We start from the raw sequence: 20,601 nt of genomic DNA, 5'->3' as shown, positions 1-20,601 counted from the left end.
GCCAAACATTTTTAGAATATTTTGAGAGAACGTTATCTTGGATCATTTTGGGAACGTAACAAAAACTTGCTGTTAAGAACATTACAAGAACATTTTTGGCCACATTGTCAGAACGTTTTGAGAACACAAAATGCTAGCTGGGAACCATCTATGAGTTTTTATTTGAAGAAAATTTGATGATGCCATAATACAGATGTGTATAAATTATGATCCTTATTCAGTGAGTGACACAGTCTGTGGATACATAGCGTTGGAGGTTTCGTTGGTCCTAAGTGTGTTCTGGAACATGACGTCCCCCAGCAGGTGAGAGTTTGGAATATCAATACTACAGAGCCCCTTTAAAATGACGTGAAATATCTTACATTAAATGATAAATATTCTGAAGAAAATAAGCATACAGAAGTGTATCTGGAGGGTTTTATTAAAAATATTTTTTGTTCAATGTTTTGGCCAAGGACATACAAATATAAAATACAAGACGTATAAAATCACATGGTTTCACATTCAATTTAAACCATTTACAGTGGAACTGAAAGATGTTTTACATTCACAGAAACATTCAACAGATTTTATTCAGCTGATGTTACTGAAGGTTGGACACTTTCTTTTAAAACAACCGATTACATTCATCAGTTCAACTTTTTTTAATTCAATTTATTCCTAGTCATGGTCAAACCCTTTTTATTTTCTTGTTACATTCTCAGATTCTTCTAACTTAAATTCAGTGTTTTCTCGGTTTGTTTGTGTGTATAAGCAGAGTGTAAATATTTGTGAGGATGCCTTCTTGTCCTTACATTTGGGGGTTAAACGTTTCATTTTTGGTTTTCTTCTGTGATTGTCAAACAGACTGAACTTTTAGCCATTATACCACAGTTGAAGGCTAAAAGTGAGTGGAATGCTCCTTTAAATCAGTTCAGTGTCTTCTTCTTCTTATGCCATAATTCAGGATGACCCTTGTGACCTCTGACCCTAGAACAGACAGGTGCTGTAGACCGTGACCTTGTGGCTGATCTCCTGAAGCAGCTCCTTCACGGCGGCCTCCAGTTCCACCAGCTGCTCGGGCCTTCAGCTCCAGAGTTCGCTGGTTGTCTGCATACGATTTCTCTAGATCTGAAGGAAGATACAGAGTGTGAGTGCCTTATTCTGATTGGCTACCTGCAGGTTATCATGACTTTTACTGCAGCGCCTATGATTTTTATTTTATTTTCCTTTTTTTTTTTTCTTGAGAAATTCTGTGTAACATCCCTTCAGCCTCTCAGACTATTTCATACAAGCAAAAAAAATACACAAGATATAAGCGTGATAAAAGCTGCTGACAAAATGCATGCAATTATTAATATAAACCCGACATATTGAAACTGTGACCAAATTTTACACTAAAAAACCAAAAATATTTTTAAGACACTTGGTGTGAATTAGTGATAAGACATTTCTCCACAAGATTCACTAAGGACGAGGCAGAAAACTCAAAACCCTGGTCATAGAGGGCTATAACCTGAAGAACTCTGCTTATTTTGAAATTAACCATCTGCGTCCTGTTTCATTAACGCAGAATATGAGAAGTTTGGTTTTTTACCTCTCAGCCAAATCTAACCAGAGGGGTATTGTGATCGTTTTGTCGTCTGTCCATTCAACGACATGGTCACATTATCTGAAGAATGCATTGAGATATCTGCACCAAATTTAGACTGTGGCTGTATTTGGCATGGAGCAAAAGCCTGTTGAAAATAGGTGAACTCGACCTATACTTTTTCAAGGTCAAATGGCGGCATGTCTTTTCAACGACATAATCGCTATATTTGGCTGAGGGGTATTAAAAGTGCACAGACTGTTATGTTACTTGGATTTACTGACATGATTATCCCATTCTGATGTCAAGTCTCACACTTAAAGGTAACTGCTGAAAGGCCATGTTGTCATAGATGTCATCCACAACACTTGAAACCACTGAAACCCAAATAACTTTTCAAACTTATTTATCATCACCTATAGCAAGGTTATACTAGTTTTGGATTTTTCATTATAGTTTAGTTTACTTAGTTTTGACTTTTTTTTCTGTAGTTCAGTTAGTTTTAATTTATTTTTAGAGCAGGTTTGCTAGTTTTTACAAGTTTTCTTTTTTTTCTAAATGTTTAGTTTTAGTATTAATTTTAGTTTTGTTGTATCTTTTATCTTCTTCGCCGTCGTATTCAAATAAATCCCAGACAGGACTCTGCTGCTTTCTCCCAACTTTAGTCTCCATGTGTCCAGGTAGAGTGGGGACCAGAAGATGACTGTAAACCACAAGTGACCAGAAGTGACGGACCGTCAAGTGTCTTATGGTGCTGCTAGCTAAAATTGCTGGAGCGAAATAAATCACTTTTTTATCAATCCGACATTGACAAAAACGAAAACAAAGGGAATTTTATCCATAATTTTTATATGTTTTAGTTAGTTTTGTAACCACACAACACAGTTTCAGTTAGTTATTGTTTTTTTCTTTTAATTATAGTTTTTATTTATTTCAGTTAATGAAAATGTTTTTTCAATTCTAGTTTTCGTCATTTTGTTAGTTTTTGTTAACGATAATAACCTTGACCTATAGTCCTTGACCAAGAAATTGTTGAAAATCACAGGGATGTTAATTTGCACAGGACTAATATCCATCACAGGTAGGTAATCTGTGGTGGAATGTTTTTACTAGACAAATAACAAACATGGCAGATACACATGGGAATAATATCACAAGCCATCTCTGGAAATATTAGACATTAAAGGAGGTCCACAGGTAGGTGTAATGAATGACTTTCATCTTAGACAGCACTAATTGTAGGACATAGGATGAATGCCTCTGCAAAACAATGCTAGGGAGAAGTTGTTTAGGTAGAATAAAAACACATTGGAAAATCTAAAAAAAAAAATCTGGGCAAAAACACACAGATAGTGGAAAGGAGGATGAGGCTGTCACCCAATCTCCGAGTACGTCCTGAAAACCAGACTGTGTATTTATGCTGTTCATAATGTGCATCATGTGACTCTGAATGTGACCGTTCTGAGGACAGTGTCATCACTGTTGTCACCTTTCAGCAGCTGTAGCTTGTTGCTGGCCTGCAGCAGCAGCGCTTTGGCTTCTTGTTGTAGTGACTCCGCCCTCTTCCTGGCATCAGCCACGCCCCCTGCCTTCTGACCAATCAGCTGTTCCACTGTAGCATATTTATCCTTGACTTCAGAGTCCAGGTCCTAGACAGAGAGTTATTGAAGTGGTTAGAGCAGGACCAGACCTGATGTGTGTCATCAGTGATGTACCCTGTGATCCCACACCTGAACTCACCTTCTGTATCGCTTCTGCTAGCTTCCCAATGCTCGCTGCATCCTGATTGGTTTGTTCAGTGCTCTGAGTGACGTTCAGAGCTTTTTCTCTTAGTAGTGTGACATCCTGCTCAAGCTGTTGCAGCCTCTGGGTGGCGTTGTTCAGCTTCAACTCAGCCTCTGCAGTCTCTGACTCCACCTGAACGCAACACAGATAGAGGGTTATTGTCATGCATTTGCTGGGATGTCACTGAAGTAAACACGCCCACATGATGTGATTAAACCCTGGATGGTACTGACGGAGGACAGCAGGTTGTTGGTGGTCTGGATGTCGGCGGCCGCCTGCTGGATGGCGCTGCTGGCCGCAGTCTGAGCTCTCTGTGCTTCTTCAAGAGCTTGTTTGACCTTTGCAGCGGAGTCCTTCACATCTGCAGCTTCCTTACTGCAACACAAGAACACACGCACACTCTTAAACCAGTGTTGGATAAATCTGCAGACCCAAACTTTGGGTGAATCATTGTTTACCCAAGCACACCATGTGTATCAAAGCACATATGAATGTTCTGTCCATGACTGAGTAAGTCTGTTTTCTTTAATTTAGGATAGGGATGTAACCATATGAAAATTTCATATCACGGTTATTGTGACCAAAATTGTCACGGTTATCATTATTATCGCGGCATTGTTGAAATTGTGCTCAAAATGTTCAAAAAGTACAGATACACACACTGAAATAATTTAACCAAGTTGTATTTGGAAAAAAAAAAAACAACAACGAAAAAACAAATAAAATAATAGGTACAATGTACCTTCTGAGCCTATTTTGTCCATTTTTCAGTACTTTTGATTTTGCCTTTATATACTATATAAACAAATGTTTACTATACCCATGTTTGGCTTTTTTTTTTTTTTTTCAGCACAACTTTATTTATATCAACTGCCTATTATTTTTTCACTTTAAACTACTATATCAACACAAAAGGACAAAAAATACACAAAAAATATAAAATCCAATTTGAAAAATGTACATAATTTATTGCATAAATGACACAAAGATGCTTAACGAACCTTTTCAAAGACTTTAAAAGTGAATATTGGTTGCAAATATTAGGTATATACAATTAAAATTGTAATAAATTGAAACTATACTCAAATATTTGACATAAAAGCAGATCTTTACATAGGCGTTTTCCCCTAAAAGTGCAGTAATCAAACACGGTTATCGCGATAATTAAAATTTAAACAGTAATACTAACCGTCGGCAATTTTACCGCGGTTTATCGCTATACCGGTAATCGTTACATCCCTAGTTTAGGATTATCTTTTGTTTCTACAAAGGGAGGGGCCTCTACTTTGCTTCCTACTGTGTTGCTCTGCGATGTTTCTACAGTTTATCAGAGCAGAAAAAACAAAAAGTGGCTCTACATTTTTTACATCAAAAGTGACGGCCAACCTAGGTTCTTGTATTCAAGTGCTTACAATCTGAAGCCTCACCACTAGATACCACTAAATCCTATTTAACAAACTGTATTAAAAACATTTATTCAACAGAAAGTAGTCATTTTAGGTACACATTTTTCAAGGTCAAATTCAAGCACTTTTCAAACACTTTAAGGGGTCATTTCCACATTTTTCCCAGCACAGCACCTTATCACCGGGCAAAATACATATCTACAGGAATACATATACTCATTATTATTATTATTATTTTTCACTTTTTATCACAATGATGCACACTGTATTATGTTACAAACATCTAAAATTATGTTTCATTATTGCAAAAAGTTTAGAAATTAAAGAACACAAAGTTTCATCCAAAAACACGGAAACCACTCGGCATTCTTCAGACACTCACACCGAGACAAAGATTAAGATCAAAATTTACCTGGAGTCGGCCTGAGAGCATCCGTTAATGTTCTTTTTTACATAAAGTTTTATTTTTCAAATTGTATCACCTCTCTGTAAGTAGCTTTGGCTTGACAGAACCTGGCAGAGTTACTATTAAAAATAAATAAATAAATCATATCACAGAGTTAGAATTACAAGCACTTAAAATAAAATTCAAGCATTTTTTCAGACCTTGAAAACACAGCAATGAAATTCAAGCATTTTCAAGGATTTCAGGCACCCGTATGAACCCTGTAGGTAGAACTGTCCCCGTTGGATAAACTGGACTCACCTGGCCCGTCGGGCCTGATCCAGCAGGTTCTCAGCTCTCTGGATGTCGTCAGCGCTCTGTTGCAGGATGGTCTCTACGTGTCCCAGTTCTCCCACCTTCTGTCGGATCTCATCGGTCAGGTTCTGCAGCTGAGCCGGTGTCGTTGGCATCTGCATCACCAGAACCTCGTTCGCCACCAGTTCAATACTCTCCAGGTCTGCAGCGTCCTCTGAAAGAACCAGATTATGTTTACATTAGATACTTCACACACTTACTGATGATTACTGAGTACTGATCTATGATTGGATAATATTTGTAATATTCAGACTTCAGTAGCGTACAAATGAAACTGATAATAATCAGGAGAATTGACAAAATAAACATCTCAGTCATCAGTGCAGATTTGAAATGGGTCAGACTCATTATTTCACTCACTATATGGTTCAAGATTTGTATTCAATTTGTCCCATAAAACCCAAACAGCAGTGATTTAAATGATCTGGATAGACAGTGTTGTCTCTATACTCATTTAACAGTTTGTACTTCCTTTGTTTATCTGAGGAGATTTCAGAGTTTTGAGTTGTATTTAAATTGTCAGGATGCCTCTCTTCTGGCTCGTCAGTCGATCCTCCTCAGGTGGAGGGTTTCCACTCCGCTCACTCATACAGAATGGCTGATAGATATCATGTCCTGCCTGAAGCTTGAAAAAGTCAGGTATTCGCTTTGGCACTCAAACAGAAAGTTCCAGAAGGTGTGGGGGCCCTTTTTTTTGTAATTATCTTTTTTATTATTATTTTTCAGTCAGCATCATCTTAGCGTTTTATATCATTTACATGACTTCTATGTATGTAAAGATAAAAAAAAAAATAAAACAAAAAAAAAAACAAAAACACAAAACATTCTCAAACAGGGGAGCATTGATAGAAATAGTAAAAATATACAAAGCAACCCAAAATATAAAGGGAAATAAACCATTTCACATTTCATTCTTTTCCCCTGTATAAGATGAACATTGAACATTTAAAGTGTAGCACGAACCCAGGGTTTACATGGATCTATACGCACATTACTCTGATCAAGTAAAATCAGCTCTTAATAGTGTTATAAAATCAACCCAGTTTTTCCAATACTTGGTGAATTTGTCTGAATCCAGTCTGACAGAGAAGGTCAACTTCTCCATCCTATAGATGTCATCTATAACCTCTATCCAGTCCTCCATTTTTGGTGCATCCTTTTTTAGCCACTTCCTAGTGATGGCTTTTTTACCTGCTACCGACAATATTCTGAATAGATATTTGTCCTGTGAATGTGTTATCCCCTGGTTCTCTTTTCCCATGTGGGGGCCCTTTTTAAATATGTTTCAGGCATTATGAACATTTGACATTATCCCAACTTACCGATCTAGCACCATGCATCATTGTTATGACAGGCTAATACTGATATTCAAAAGCTCGCTGGCAGTGACTGGGGATTATTTTTGGTTTTTGTTTATTTTCCATTTTATTTTATTACTCTTTAATATTACTCTTCTTTGTCGTAATGTGCTAAGATGATGACACGCATCTATTCATACAACTTGTCTGTAATAAATGAACACCTGTGCTCTATGTTCTGGAAAACAAATAAAAATATCTTTAAATTGTCAGGATGTTCTATTGTTTAACAATTTCTTGTCAAAAAATGTGATTATTGAAAAAGAGTTTGCTGTTGTCTCTTTGTATTTATCAGCCACCAAAATTTGCGTACACTTCCTTTTTAAAGATCTTATTTATTAAGACTGGCCACTTTCCACAATAATGGACCATTCTTAATTTTAGGTTTAAAGCAGGAAGTCTGTCTTTGTAAACAGACACAGTCAAACATGTACTGTATGTGAAGATACATACGCGTTAGGAAGTCTCTGATCTGTCGGATGAGGCTCCTCAGCTCCTCGTTGCTCTGGTCAACTCTTTGTTTCGTCCTGTTGGTTTTCATCAGGACGTCCTGAGCACTCAGCTTTGCCTCATCTGCTTTCAGCTTGGCTTCTGACACCTGAGAGATAAAAGGCAGGTGAGCAGATCAGCTCCCGTCACCTGAACCAGCAAACATGAACACTGCAGATCTGTCAGACTCACCATTTTAGAGAGTTTCTCCACTTCCTCCATGGCGCTGATAATCTCCTTTTCTGAGTCTTGAGCTTTCAGCCAGGCACTCTTTGCCAATGTCAGGACGCCGTTGCATCCTTCACCTCCACACCTGGTCTGTCCCTCAGAGTCCACGCAGCCCAGACCGCCGCAGGGTGACGACGAGCACGAGTCCTGACCCGATGGGCTGCCACAGGTCTGCAGGAAACAGGATGGATCAGGTTATTTTATATGACAAGAAACTCCAACACCTCTGTGAGTCTGTGTTCAAAACCTCGTCATTATAATATTAGACTATTTCACTCTGTTCACCTGTTTACAGAAATAAAATTATAACTATAATAATAATATACAACCTTTACTGCAAAAAAGTTAACAGTGGGGGCTTCGCTGGGTCACAAACGTAAAATGTAGATGTGTAAATGAATCAGGTGTTCAAAGACAAGGGCGAAGTGTATAAAAACAGGAAATGCAAAACAGACTCACAAATAATCAGTAGTCAATGATCACTAAATAAGCAACACAAAGGCAATGGGCAGTAAGTGTCTGTGGCAGTGAAACAATAATAAAACAGACACCATCTCTAATACATCTGAACTACAGTCTTCATCAGAACACAAAACTAAAGACATGTGGCATATGTATTATTATTATTATTATTATTATTATTATTAATAATAATAATAATAATAATAATAATAATAATAATAATAATAATAATGATCATTAACTACTGATTATTTGGAACTGTCTTGTTTGCCTTCCCTGTTTTTCATAAATCCTATTTAGATTTAGCTATCTGTTAATGTATTAGACACATTAACTATGTGGTTGTTGTTTTAATTTGTAATCAAATATTTCTTAATTACATCTTGTATAATATCTGATTGGCCCCTGGTTCTTCAAACCAAACAAACTACATTTAAACTATATTACAAAACCTACCTATCTGGAAAACCTGCTAGTAACTTCTTGATTCTTCTTGTTGAGTGGATAAGAACTAGACCTGAAACTGGAATTACTGTTATTATCAATGCTAGCAGTGATAATAACAGTAATCATAATAATCTGTTTTATATTATTACTACTATGATTACTACAATAGTACTAATATTATCATCGATTCTCCTTCCTCTTCTCCCTCTTCCTCCATCCTGTTCCTGTCTTGTTATTTATTTGTTGCTATCTTTTGTATGCATTCTTTTCTCTCTTATTCTTTTTTGTTCCTTTAATTTTTTATTTGTTTCACTGTCTGTTGAACCTGTTACCACTGATCGGTCTCGATAACACTCACCTTCTGGCTGAGCTCTGATAGGTCCAAACTCTGCAGCTCTCCTGCCAGGTCATCCAGTCTCTGAGCATGGTCTTTGTGCTTCTTCACAAACTCATCTTTGGTTTGGTTCATTTTGTCCTCTGTGAGCTCCCGTAAGGTGGCAGAGGTTTCCACGGGGCTGTTTGGATCCACTGTGGATGCATTTGCTCGAGCTTCAGCTGCCTGAGACTGCAGGAAGTACTTAGTGACACTGTCCGACGCCCCTAGCAACAGACAGGAAGTACAAACAATCAGCTGATGAAAACTCTGAGCCCAAACGCTTCTGACAAACTCTGCCTTTTCAACTTAGCTTTAACCCTTACAGACCCACGACTGCTTTTATCACAACTTCCAAATGCTTTTTTTGTCTTTCCCAAGTGATTTATCATCATTTAAAATAATACTACCCTTTGCATTTTGCATTTTTCAGTGAATATCAGGTATTTCCCTGTATTTTTTACTGATCATGTAGATCACAGGTGTCAAACATGTGGCCCGGGGGCCAAATCCGGCCCGCCAAAGGGTCCAGTACGGCCCCTGGGATGAATATGTGAAATGCAAAAAATACACTGAGATATTAACAGTCCTTTTAATTCAGGTTCTACATTCAGACCAAGTCAATCTCATAATAACCTATAAATACTCACAACTCAAAATTTGTCTCTTTGTAAATGTAAATGTTTTCATGTAATTACACTAAAATCAAGTAGAATTTTGAAAAAAACTCTGAATAACCTGAACAAATATGAACAACCTGAAATGTCTTAAGAAAAGTGCAATTTTAATAATATTCCACCTGTTACTAAATATTTTGTATATCTGTAGATCCACTGTGGTCTGTAAGTTATATATAATGTACATGTGTAAATGATAAACTAAAGCATAATATTGTTAAAATTACACTTATTTTTCTCAGTTTGTTCATGTTATTCACATTGTTTGAAAGGATAGTTTGTAGTTGTAAACATTTTCATAATGTAAATTTACTTTTTTTGCTCTAAAACATAGAGAAAAGTTTGGAGTTGACATTCATGTATTATTATTTTATTATTTTACTGGTTCGGTCTGCGGCAGATCAGATTTAGCTGAATGTGGCCCCTGAACTAAAATGAGTTTGACACCCCTGATGTAGATGTTTATATAAGTTCAAAGTACATTCAAATTGGAAAAAAAAATAGGAAAAAGTGACTTTTTCAACAAAATATGTCATTAACTGACCATAAAAACAAGCATCTACAACCACCATCATTCGTCAAACTCCATGGGTTTTACAGGTGAATCCATGTTGTAGAAGATGATGGTGTTTCCACGTTCACTACAGAGTTTCTGAATGTCCAAATGGGTCATATCTGATGACCATGAAAAGCTGAGAAAATGAATTTCACCTGAATTATTTACATGTATTGATAAAATTAGTGGATTAACAGTTATTAAACATTTTACATCAGTAGATGCTTTTGGTCAGAGGTGGATGTTTGGGGTTTTATGGGTTAAATATTGCTTCATCTTTAACTGTAAGTATTTAATCTTTTGCTCTAGTCAACTGTTAATCTTCTACCTTTACTGTATTTTTTTATTACTCTTTAAATTTAGATAACGTTGCTACTTTCTTTGTCTATTTGTTGTGTTTTGTGTGTTGTGTGCATTACTGAATTAACATCAAATGTAGTTTTCTAATCAGTCCATAGGGGGCGACAACACCACAGAAATAGAAACCTCCTGAATGAATTTGTACCACTACTGCTGCACATGTGTTGTGATGTGTAGAGGCTGTTTAGCATAAAATACTGAAAGAAACCCTGAAAACGATTTGATAATAGCTTTTATCCCTCTCTTCTTTGCCCAGAGGATGACAATAAACAAACTTTTGTTTTTGTCTGATGCATCACTGAATTTTGACACCATTTGTGTGTTTTCTCTCTTACGGTCAAAAACATTTCCTCATTCCTCCCCACTCTGACCTTTAACCTCTTCCCCTCTGCTGTGCTCTCACCTCTGATGTCTGAGTTCTTGATGAACTCCACCTGATCCAGCAGCTCCTGGATGGTCTGTTCCAGTTTCTTGGTGTCCGCCGTCAAAGAGTCCAGTTTGCTGTTGACACCTTCGTCCTGGTCGGCCGCCTGAATGAGCGTCTGCTCTGTGAGGTTCAGTGAGCGGCTCAGGGTCTCCATCAACTCACTGTGAGAGGTCAGAGGTCAGCATGTTTAAATTAATTAAATACAGTTTGACCTGGGTTGTCTCCCCAAATCTGATCTAGTGATATAAGTCTCAGGTTCAGCAGGTTTAAAGCTGCAGGAGCTGAAATCAGAGGAAAGGCAGTGGAAATTCACACCTTCCTTCTGTAGCTACCTCCTCTCTGTGCAAAGCAAAAGAAAAAATATAAATATAAATATAACTAGAAGCACTCGGAGAGCGCAGACCTCCGCCAAGGCTGATCAGTGGGCCCCCCCCCACGCCAAGGAGGTTATGTTTTTGCCAGGGTTTGTTTGTCTGTCTGTCTGTCTATCTGTCTGTTTGTCTGTCCGTTAGTGTGCAACATAACTCAAAAAGTTATGGACAGATTTTGATGAAATTTTCTGGTCTGCCCCCCCCACCCGTGGGGCCCCCCACCCCCAATCACCACCAAAATTTAATCATTTCTTCCTTATCCCATTTCCAACAAACCCTGAAAATTTCATCAAAATCTGTCCATAAATTTTTGAGTTATGTTGCACACTAACAGACAGACAAACAAACAAACAGACAAACAAACAAACCCTGGCAAAAACATAACCTCCTTGGCGGAGGTAAATATAAATATAAATATAAATATAGTCAGTCCTGCGATGAACTGGCGACATGTCCAGGGTGCACCCCATCTTTGTCTATAGATAGCTGGGATAGGCTACAGCAGCCCACAACCCTCTTGTGGATAAAGCAGCTCAGAAGATGAATAAATATAAATATAAATATAAATATAAATATAAATATAAATATAAATATAAATATAAATATAAATATAAATGACCAGGCATTGTTGAGACCACTAGGGAAAATTATCATCAGAGCAGTAGAGGGGTATCTAACTGAATCTAAACAACAATCACCAATTAACCCTTTAATCCCTGAGACATTACTTTTTGACATCTGGTTGAACTCCAAAAAGCAGTTCCATGGTCAAAACTCGGAAAAACACAGTAAGAAAAATAGAGGAAAATCACAACAACACTGCAAATAACATTAAAAAAAAAAAAAAACACAAGGAAACGGTGTAAAAAAAAAAAAAAAAAAAAAAAAAACGTCTATTTTTTATTCCAAGTCAGTCTCACTCACTGCTCTGTGCTTTACCCCCCATTTCACAGGCAGCTGGGGGTGCACTGAGCATGCTCAGATGTCTACGGAAACAAAAGGTCTATTCTATCAGCACATTTTGACAGTTTCCTTACTGAACAAATGATTGAATTTTTCTGAGTATTTAAAATAAATCATACATTCAGAATGCTCACCAAAGACACGTCGGGGTTAAAGGGTTGTACCTTTTATTATTAAAAGCTATAAACCTCCATTTTCATTAGAAAACACCAATCAGCATCCAAAACCTCCTGCCATACTGAAGATTTCCTACAGCCTGAAAACAGCCAGGAGCAGACATAGAAGTTAGGTTTCCTCTCAGATCACTTCAATTGCAATATAACAGGTATTTATTTTGCTTAAAGGGGTCATATTTTGCTAAACCCATGTTTATTAGTCTTTGGTTCATTTATTTCTGTATTTAGGGACGCTTACATTCAAAAAGTTTGAATTTGAACTCTCCAGGTGCTGCAAAGCTATCTTTATATTCATTTTGGCAAAAATCGAGTGGATTTCTACAACCTGTTTTAACTTCTGCGTAATTTGTTACTAGTTACGTCACGACATTTGCACATATAAGGTCAACACTTCGACGAACATTTCTCAGAGTACGACATAATTGTTTGTCAGCAGCAGCACTTGTAATAAAAACTGAAAATACATCCAAACTTCAAACCGATTACCTAAAATGTTCAGTTGTTGGTTATATTAACAAACACAAGTGGCTGAATGGGACAGAGCAGCATGGTCAATAACCTGAAGGGGGTGGGGCATGAAGTGGCTCATTTGCATTTAAAGGGCCAGCGCTCAAAACGACCTTTCTGGTGTCATTACTCAGAAATAGGTTTGAAGATGGACCTGTGGAGTTGAATTAATGAAGAATTCAGACCCAAGCAAAGCCTTTACAGTTTATGTAGACCACAGGGAAATGTTTTAAAATGCATAATTCCATTTAAAAAAGCAAAATATCACTCCTTTAATGACCTCAGAAAACTATGATGCACTAAATCTTTTATCTTAGATCTCACCTGGCCCGCTGCAGTGAATCCTGGATCTCCGTCAGTGGCTGGGACGCCGGGTTCTGGTTTAAGATGGTCCGGATTTCAGCTGCACTCTTCTCCATACTCTCAATGGTTTTCCTGTACGGCCCAGTGACCCCGCTGGCTTTAATGGCATTGACTTTATTGACAAGCCGGTGCGTTTGATTGGTCAGCTGACCGATGACAGCGTCCCAGTCGGCAAAGCACTGGTGGCAGCGACGGCAGTCTGGGAAAGTGCCCGAAAATCCACGGGCGCAAACATCACAGCGTGGTCCGGTGACACCCTCGACACACGCACAGTGACCGGTGGATTTATGGCACTGCTGCTCCTTGATACCGCGAGGGTCACATTCGCATGCTGAAAGGTGAAAGGTCAGATGATGGTAAACAGAAAGGCAGAGTAATGTAGGGTCAGACATTTTACTGGCTCAATATTTAGTTTACGTAGAGGGAGGGAAAGACAAAAATAGCACAAAATAACACATTTGGACAATGAGCTTTAGATAATATGACCTGTTGAATTCAAATTAATTACAGGAATAAAAATTTTCCACTAAATGTTGAGGGCAAACTATAAGACTTTTGGTTTAACAGAAGATGTGCAGAAGCTGGCTGTTGATAAAGGAAATATTTGGGTGAAAGATGGCTGATTTTACCTGCAAATGTGACCCTAGATGTACTAAATATGGATTTACAAACACTGACAAGAAAAAGGGACTAAACTCAAAGTGTGTAACATGTCAGAACTGCAACATTAACACTAGGATTACTTAGAATTTATCTTGACGTGTAAGATTTGTTAAAGTACTTTGAGGAACTGACACAGGACATTGTGATCAGTAGAAAAAGATGGGGTAAGTGGGTGGGAGTATATAAGTTGTACTTCATCCCACTCCTTTTCTAATGTTTTTTTTTTTACTTAAAAAATGTCCTTGTTTTTGATATTTGAAATGTAAAAAAAATTAAATTAAATTAAATTAAAAACTAGAAGAGCGCAGACATCCGCCAAGGCAGATCAGCCCCCCCCCAATCATTTGTTCCTTGTGCCAGTATCAACATTTCCTGAAAATTTCATCAAAATCCCTCCATAACTTTTTCAGTTATACTGCTAACAGTCAAACAGACAAACCCCAATGAAAACACAAGGAAAGCACTTGGAGAGCGCAGCCCTCCACCAAGTCAGATCTGTTGTCATCACCGCCCCCAAATCACCACCAAAATTCAATCATTTCTTCCTTGTGCCAGTATCAACATTTCCTGAAAATTTCATGAAAATCCACCCATAACTTTTTGAGTTATCCTGCTAACAAACAAACATGCAAACAAACACGTAAACACACAAAGCAAAGCAATCACAATACCTCCTGGCAGAGGTAAAAAAAAAATGTCAGTCATAAATAAATGAATGCAGTAATGAAAATATACTTACTGGCCACTATATTAGGTACAGTTGTTCAAAAGCACATTAATGAAAATATCTAATAAGCAGATCACACGGCAACAACTCATTGCATTTAAGCATTTAGTCCTGATCAAGAACTGAGCATCACAATGAGGAAGAAAGGTGATTTAAGTGACTTGTGGGTTGAACAGTTGTATAAAAGTGGGTTGCCATTAGATAAACACGTGAAGACAGGAGTAGAACCACTGCTCTAACCCTGACCTAATTCTAACCTTAACCCTAAAACTATAACTGAAGTCTGAACAATGTTTTTGAGGGTCCCTCTGAAATGTCCTCGTACAAAAGCACACAAACACACACCACCCAGTCTGACCACATTTCATTAGGATTAAAAAAATACATGTCCAAATGTTTTACATGTCTCTAAAGGTCAGCGTTTTCATTTACAGTAAAAACATTTTACAGGAAGAGTTAGAGCCAAACTGAATAAACAGCTGCATTACTGAGTCTGTGTGTAGACATCTGCTTTCTGTTAAAAGGAAACATGTTCCAGATGCAGACGACAAAACAAAACTTCAAAAGTCTCTGAAATGCTGCTCATCATCTCTTTTATTATTTTGTTGATGCTTTCATGTGTAGAATGTGTGTGTGCAGAAAGCCTCCTTTCATTTCTTCCCATGTTTTCAACAGGGTTTTTTTTGGGATGAGGGGATGGGGTTATGATGACTATTAAACATTCTGAGGCAAATTTGTGATCTGTGATAACAGGAGATAAAACTTAAAAATGATTTGACTTGACAGGGAAGCTCAGGGGGAATGTTTTCCTTAAGGAGGTCAGAGGTCATGTAAATCTATCAGTCATCATTTTTGTTTCTTCTTGTCTCATGTTTTCTTTTTTTCTTCTCAGATCATGACCGACTGTGTTTAAATAGTTATAAACTATATCTATATCCATATAACTTATTCATTTTCCTCTCTTTCCTTTATTCGTCCCTTGTTTCCTTCTGTTTCCGTCCATCTCCTTCTCTTCACTTGCATGTTTCTAATTCTTTATTCCTCTTTTCTCATCTTTTCTTCCTCTCCTCTCTCGTCCCTCTCAGCAGGTATCGTTCTGACCTTCAGCTCCGCTTCACACTCACAAAGCCCCTTTGTGGAGGTTCGGGCAGATCTCCAGTCTTGTTGCCACGGCGACAGGGTCGGCAGGCCTCGGGGAACATCTGGACTTAATATCACAGCGGATCGCGGAGGATGCTTGGAGTTGGAATGTTCCCACAATGCAGCAGGGGGGCAGCTGAAGGTCTCTGTTCATTCATGAAGCTTAAGTGGACTCATAGGGCTTGGATTCTGGTTTCAGAGTCGAGGCTTTAAAAAAAAACCCTTTGGATGATTCCTGATCCAGATCTGAGCTGTTTCCTACTGTTCAGGCCAAAGCTTCTTCACAGTCAGAAGAAAAAGTGTAAAAAGGGACTTTTCTCTCTGCTCTGTGTTTGGATCATTTTCATTCCCCAAACAGAAACCAAGGTTTTCCTAAGTTTGTCGCCTTTAGTGTGATTTAGGTGTTAATGTGGGTTTTTTTGTGGTAAAAATATGAATGAACATACCGTAACATTTGACCTCTGGATTTCCCCAGAACAGCTCTCTACATTCGCTGCATGTTCTTCCTCCAAAGCCCGGTTGACAGGAACACTGACCACTGATCTGTGAACAAAAACATCAGAAAAGTAAGTAAAAGAAACCGAAAACTAATGAAATTACTGACTGAAATTGTCTTGGTCTTGGGCCACAACAGTCTTTGAAGAACACTGATATTTTCTAGGCCATGTTTTATGTGATTTTGTCCCTTTGTGTGGGGTTTAGTCTAAGTTCTGCCTTTTTTATGAGGACCGTGATCTTTCAAATAAAGCTGGGGTGTCAAACTCATTTTAGTTCAGGGGCCACATTCAGCCCAATTCGATCTCAATCGGGCCAAACCATTAAAATAATAGCATGAAAACCTATAAATAATGACAACTCCAAGTTTTTCTCTTCATTTTAGTGCAATAAAAAACATTAAATTATGAAAATATTTACATTTACAAACTACCTTTTCACAAAAAAGATGTGAATAACCAGAAAAAAAAAATTTCTTAAGAAAAATAAGCTAAATTTTATCAATATTATGCCTCAACTTTTCACTTGTACAACTACCAGGCAAAAGTTTGGACTCACCTTCTTATTTAAATGACATGAGATGGACCACAGATGGCCAACAAGAGCTCAGCATCATTTGGAACTCCTTCCAGACTTTTGGAAAACATTTCAGGTGACTACCTCATGAAGCTCATCAAGAGAATGCCAAGAATGCACAAAGCAGTAATAAAAGCAAAATGTGGCTATTTTGAAGAATCTAAAATATAAAACATGCTTTGAGTTTTTTCACACCTTTTTAAACTACATAATTCCATATGTGTTCATTCATTGTTTTGATGCCTTCAGTGAGAATCTACAATGAAAATAGTCATAAAAATAAAGAAAAACCAGGTGAGTCCAAACTTTTGCCTGGTAGTGTACATATGCATTACACACAATGTTACACAAACATAATATTGTTGAAATTTTGAAGTTTGGAATGTGTAACTAAAATAAGAATGTCTACAATATTATGTGTCAACTTATGAACACAACTTACAAATCGAATCTACAAATCCACAAAACATTACGTAACAGACAGAATACTGTTAAAATTGTAATTATTTTCAGGTTGTTCACATTTTATTGTAAGGGTTATTAGACTATTATTTTACTTTAGATCACATTAGGCTAAAACCAGTTTGGCTAAAACACCTTTGACTGTTAATATCTTCAGTGTAATTTTTGCACTCCATAAAATCATGCTGTGGGCTGGATTGGAACCTGTGGCGGGCCGGTTTTGGCCCCCGGGCCGCATGTTTAACACCTGTGAAATAAAGTTTGGATTGTTTGTTTCATCTAAAAAGATATAAATATTTGTTGACTAAACAAAAATTTAAAGCTGATGCTCAATTACACCACATCTGAAAAAATCCCCCACTTGCCTTATTCACTCAATTGAATAACCTTTAAGAGGTCACAGAAGAACATTTATGTGACTATAAAAGTGTTCGTCTCCTGGTCTTCACCTCGTTGCAGGACGTCCCATATGAGTGTATGGGGTTGCAGTCGCAGGTCTGACAGCCGTGGCCACTCGCCATGTTCCAGGTGTCGGGCGCGCAGCGGTCGCAGTGCTGACCAATCACATTGGGCAAGCAGTGACACTGACCGCTGTTGCGATCGCAGTGACACTCATCTGTGGACGGGCAGCTGGACGGCTCGCTGCCCAGATGGTTACACACACACTCTGTGAACGAAACAACAGTTCATTAAATGAGTGTTGAATGGTGTGATATTGGTCAGACGTTTAATAAAAAGAAATTGCTCAAGGTCTGTGTTATGTTATTGTTTGTACACTGTAAAAATCAAAATCTTATCAAGTGTATTTTTTTAAATTTCTAGTCAAAATATCTCATCAAACTTAAAAGAAGACATAATCACCTAAAGAGTAACTTTTCAGTGAGATATAAGAACTTATTTTTAGACAATAGATCTTGAAATTCTTACTTCAAGAAATCTTACCAAGATAATTTTCACCTGCTCCATTGGCAGATTTTTTTTTTTTGCTTGAATTAAGCAAAAAAAATCTTGAATTAAGCAAAAAAAATTGCCAATGGAACAAATGAAAATTATCTTGGTAAGAGTTCTTGAAATAAGATTTTCTAAATCTATTGTCTAAAAATAAGTTGTTATATCTCACAAATTACTCTTCAGGTGATTATGTCTTATTTTAAGTGTGATGAGATATTTTGACTAGAAATTAGAAAAATACACTTGGGAAGATTTAGATTTTTGCAGTGTATCTCACATTTGGCCAATCATATCAACCTATGGTGGCTATTAGCTACCCTCAGATTATTCATTCATTTATTTTTTTAACCATTTGATCCTTGGGAGGGTCATAGAGGTACTGGAGCTTATCCCAGTTACCAACAAGTGAACTAGGTCTGTAGGTTAGTTCAATGCAGGGATGACATTCTTGGATGGAGAGCAGGCTGGGATTGAACCTAGGACCTCCTTGCAACAGTGCAAACCACTACACTCCCATTATTTCATATCAATTTAAAATTAGTTTGTTTATTTATTACAATTCATCTCATTATTGAGATATTTCACCATGTTATCCTCATAGCAGATTTTCCTTGCATCGTGCACACCTATTATCCAGTAAAACCAGTACACTCACTCCTACAGTCTTGCCGGAGCGCGTTGCCGTAGTAACCCAGTTGGCAAATCTGGCAGCCGGGGCCCTCGGTGTGATACAAGCAGCGCAAACACTCGCCGGTTCGTCTGTCGCAGGAGTCGGGGTCCAACATGTTAATGTTGTTGTTGCACTGACAAGGCTGGCACTGTCCACCTGGCTCGCTGGGGTTTCCATAGTAACCAGGTGAACACTCATCACAGCGAGCACCTGGAGAGAATAGTCCAGACAGTTTCACAGCTTAGATACAAACCCACAGTTCACTACATCCACAGTTTAATATTTGTGTTTTGTTATTCTTTAAATAAATTTTGACTTCAGACAGATCTCATACAGACATTTTAATGACTATATAATATTGCTGTATTTTATTACTAGTAATAATAATAATAACAATAATAATAATAATAATAATAATAATACATTGTATTTGTAAGCGCCTTTCACAAAACTCAAGGACACTGTACATCAAAAGATTAAAAAAAAACAATAAATATCATTTTACTCCAAAGATGAAGTACTTAAGACGACATTTTAACCGTTTTTAAAGGTAAAAAAAAATCACAGAAATTTCAAAAATCTAAACACATGTCATAGTTTAAGTCAATCCTGTAATCTTCCTTTGCATTTCTGCTTTTTTCTTGTACCTCCACTGGCTCTTAAATCTCAACACACACCTCACACTCCTCAGTGTTTCTGATGTTAGACATTTGTGTTGGTTAGGGTTAGGGGTTAGGGTTAGAGGGTTAAGGTTTGAGGGTTAGGGGGTTAGGGTTAAGGGTTAGGGGTTAGGGTTAGGTAGTTAGGGTTATGGTTAAGGGTTAAGGGTTAGGGTTAGAGAGTTAAGGTTTGAGGGTTAGGGGGTTAGGGTTAAGGGTTAGGGTTGGGGGTTAGGGGTTAGGGGTTAGGGGTTAGGGGTTAGGGTTAAGGGTTAGGTAGTTAGGGTTAGGGTTAGGTTGTTGACAAGGGTTCTGATTCTGATGTTCTGAGGTTCTGATGTTAGACAAGTTGTCCCTGTAAGCAAGGGCACTTTCACTGTTTTCTCTTTCATATCTGCTGCTTTAACTGTAGTGCAACCCAAACAGAATGTGTTGTTTTCAGCAAAGATCCAGGACCAATAACTATTGGATGTTCATCATGTCACAAGACAATATTCATTTAACATCTCACTGAGTGTTTCTTTCAATTTTAGTGTTAATTTTACAGTCACTTACATACTAGGGGAGGTAACATGTGCCTTTGATAAAGTTCTGTGGAGAATCTCTGGAGTTTTCTGTGTAAATGTGCAGGTGCAGATTCCATCTGGGCTATAAAGTCTCACCTTATCTTCAGCAGATATTTCCACTCAGACCAAACAAAGGAGAAAGTGGATGATTCATGTGTCTGTCAGCAGCTGATTTCAGCCTGAACACCTTATTTCCTGCCGTAATAACAGAGCTGTAGTTGCATCACATTCCTGCTCTCAGCCTCTGTTTACATCACACTAAATCACAGAGCTTCTCCTCTCTAAATTAAAACCCCGTTTGTATCCAGACGGGAGCAGCATAAAGTAAATAACAGCATAAACCTACAGTTTAATTCACATGAAGGCTTCCTGCTGCCTGGAGCCCTGAGGCTGAATTGTCAGTCAAACTGTAAT

At 37.7% G+C, this 20,601-nt stretch overlaps 1 protein-coding gene across 1 annotated transcript in view; it reads right to left on the bottom strand.

The window, feature by feature from the left end:
• Positions 1–403: 403 nt before the first annotated feature.
• lamb1a (laminin, beta 1a) overlaps positions 404–20,601 on the bottom strand; it is a 62,853-nt gene continuing 42,655 nt past the window's right edge. Inside the window, 14 exon segments of the mRNA XM_030137302.1 lie at positions 404–1,059; positions 1,061–1,110; positions 3,060–3,219; positions 3,311–3,487; positions 3,589–3,730; positions 5,468–5,675; positions 7,333–7,477; positions 7,561–7,767; positions 8,864–9,105; positions 10,875–11,059; positions 13,240–13,609; positions 16,255–16,351; positions 17,791–18,008; positions 18,948–19,172. Coding sequence (XP_029993162.1) covers positions 970–1,059; positions 1,061–1,110; positions 3,060–3,219; positions 3,311–3,487; positions 3,589–3,730; positions 5,468–5,675; positions 7,333–7,477; positions 7,561–7,767; positions 8,864–9,105; positions 10,875–11,059; positions 13,240–13,609; positions 16,255–16,351; positions 17,791–18,008; positions 18,948–19,172 — 2,516 coding nt within the window. The 3' untranslated portion in view covers positions 404–969.

The sequence above is a fragment of the Sphaeramia orbicularis genome, chromosome 6 (assembly GCF_902148855.1).
Source record: "Sphaeramia orbicularis chromosome 6, fSphaOr1.1, whole genome shotgun sequence".
NCBI lineage: Eukaryota > Metazoa > Chordata > Actinopteri > Kurtiformes > Apogonidae > Sphaeramia > Sphaeramia orbicularis.
Note: the sequence above shows the minus strand (reverse complement) of the source record. Positions and strands in the feature narration are given on the sequence as shown.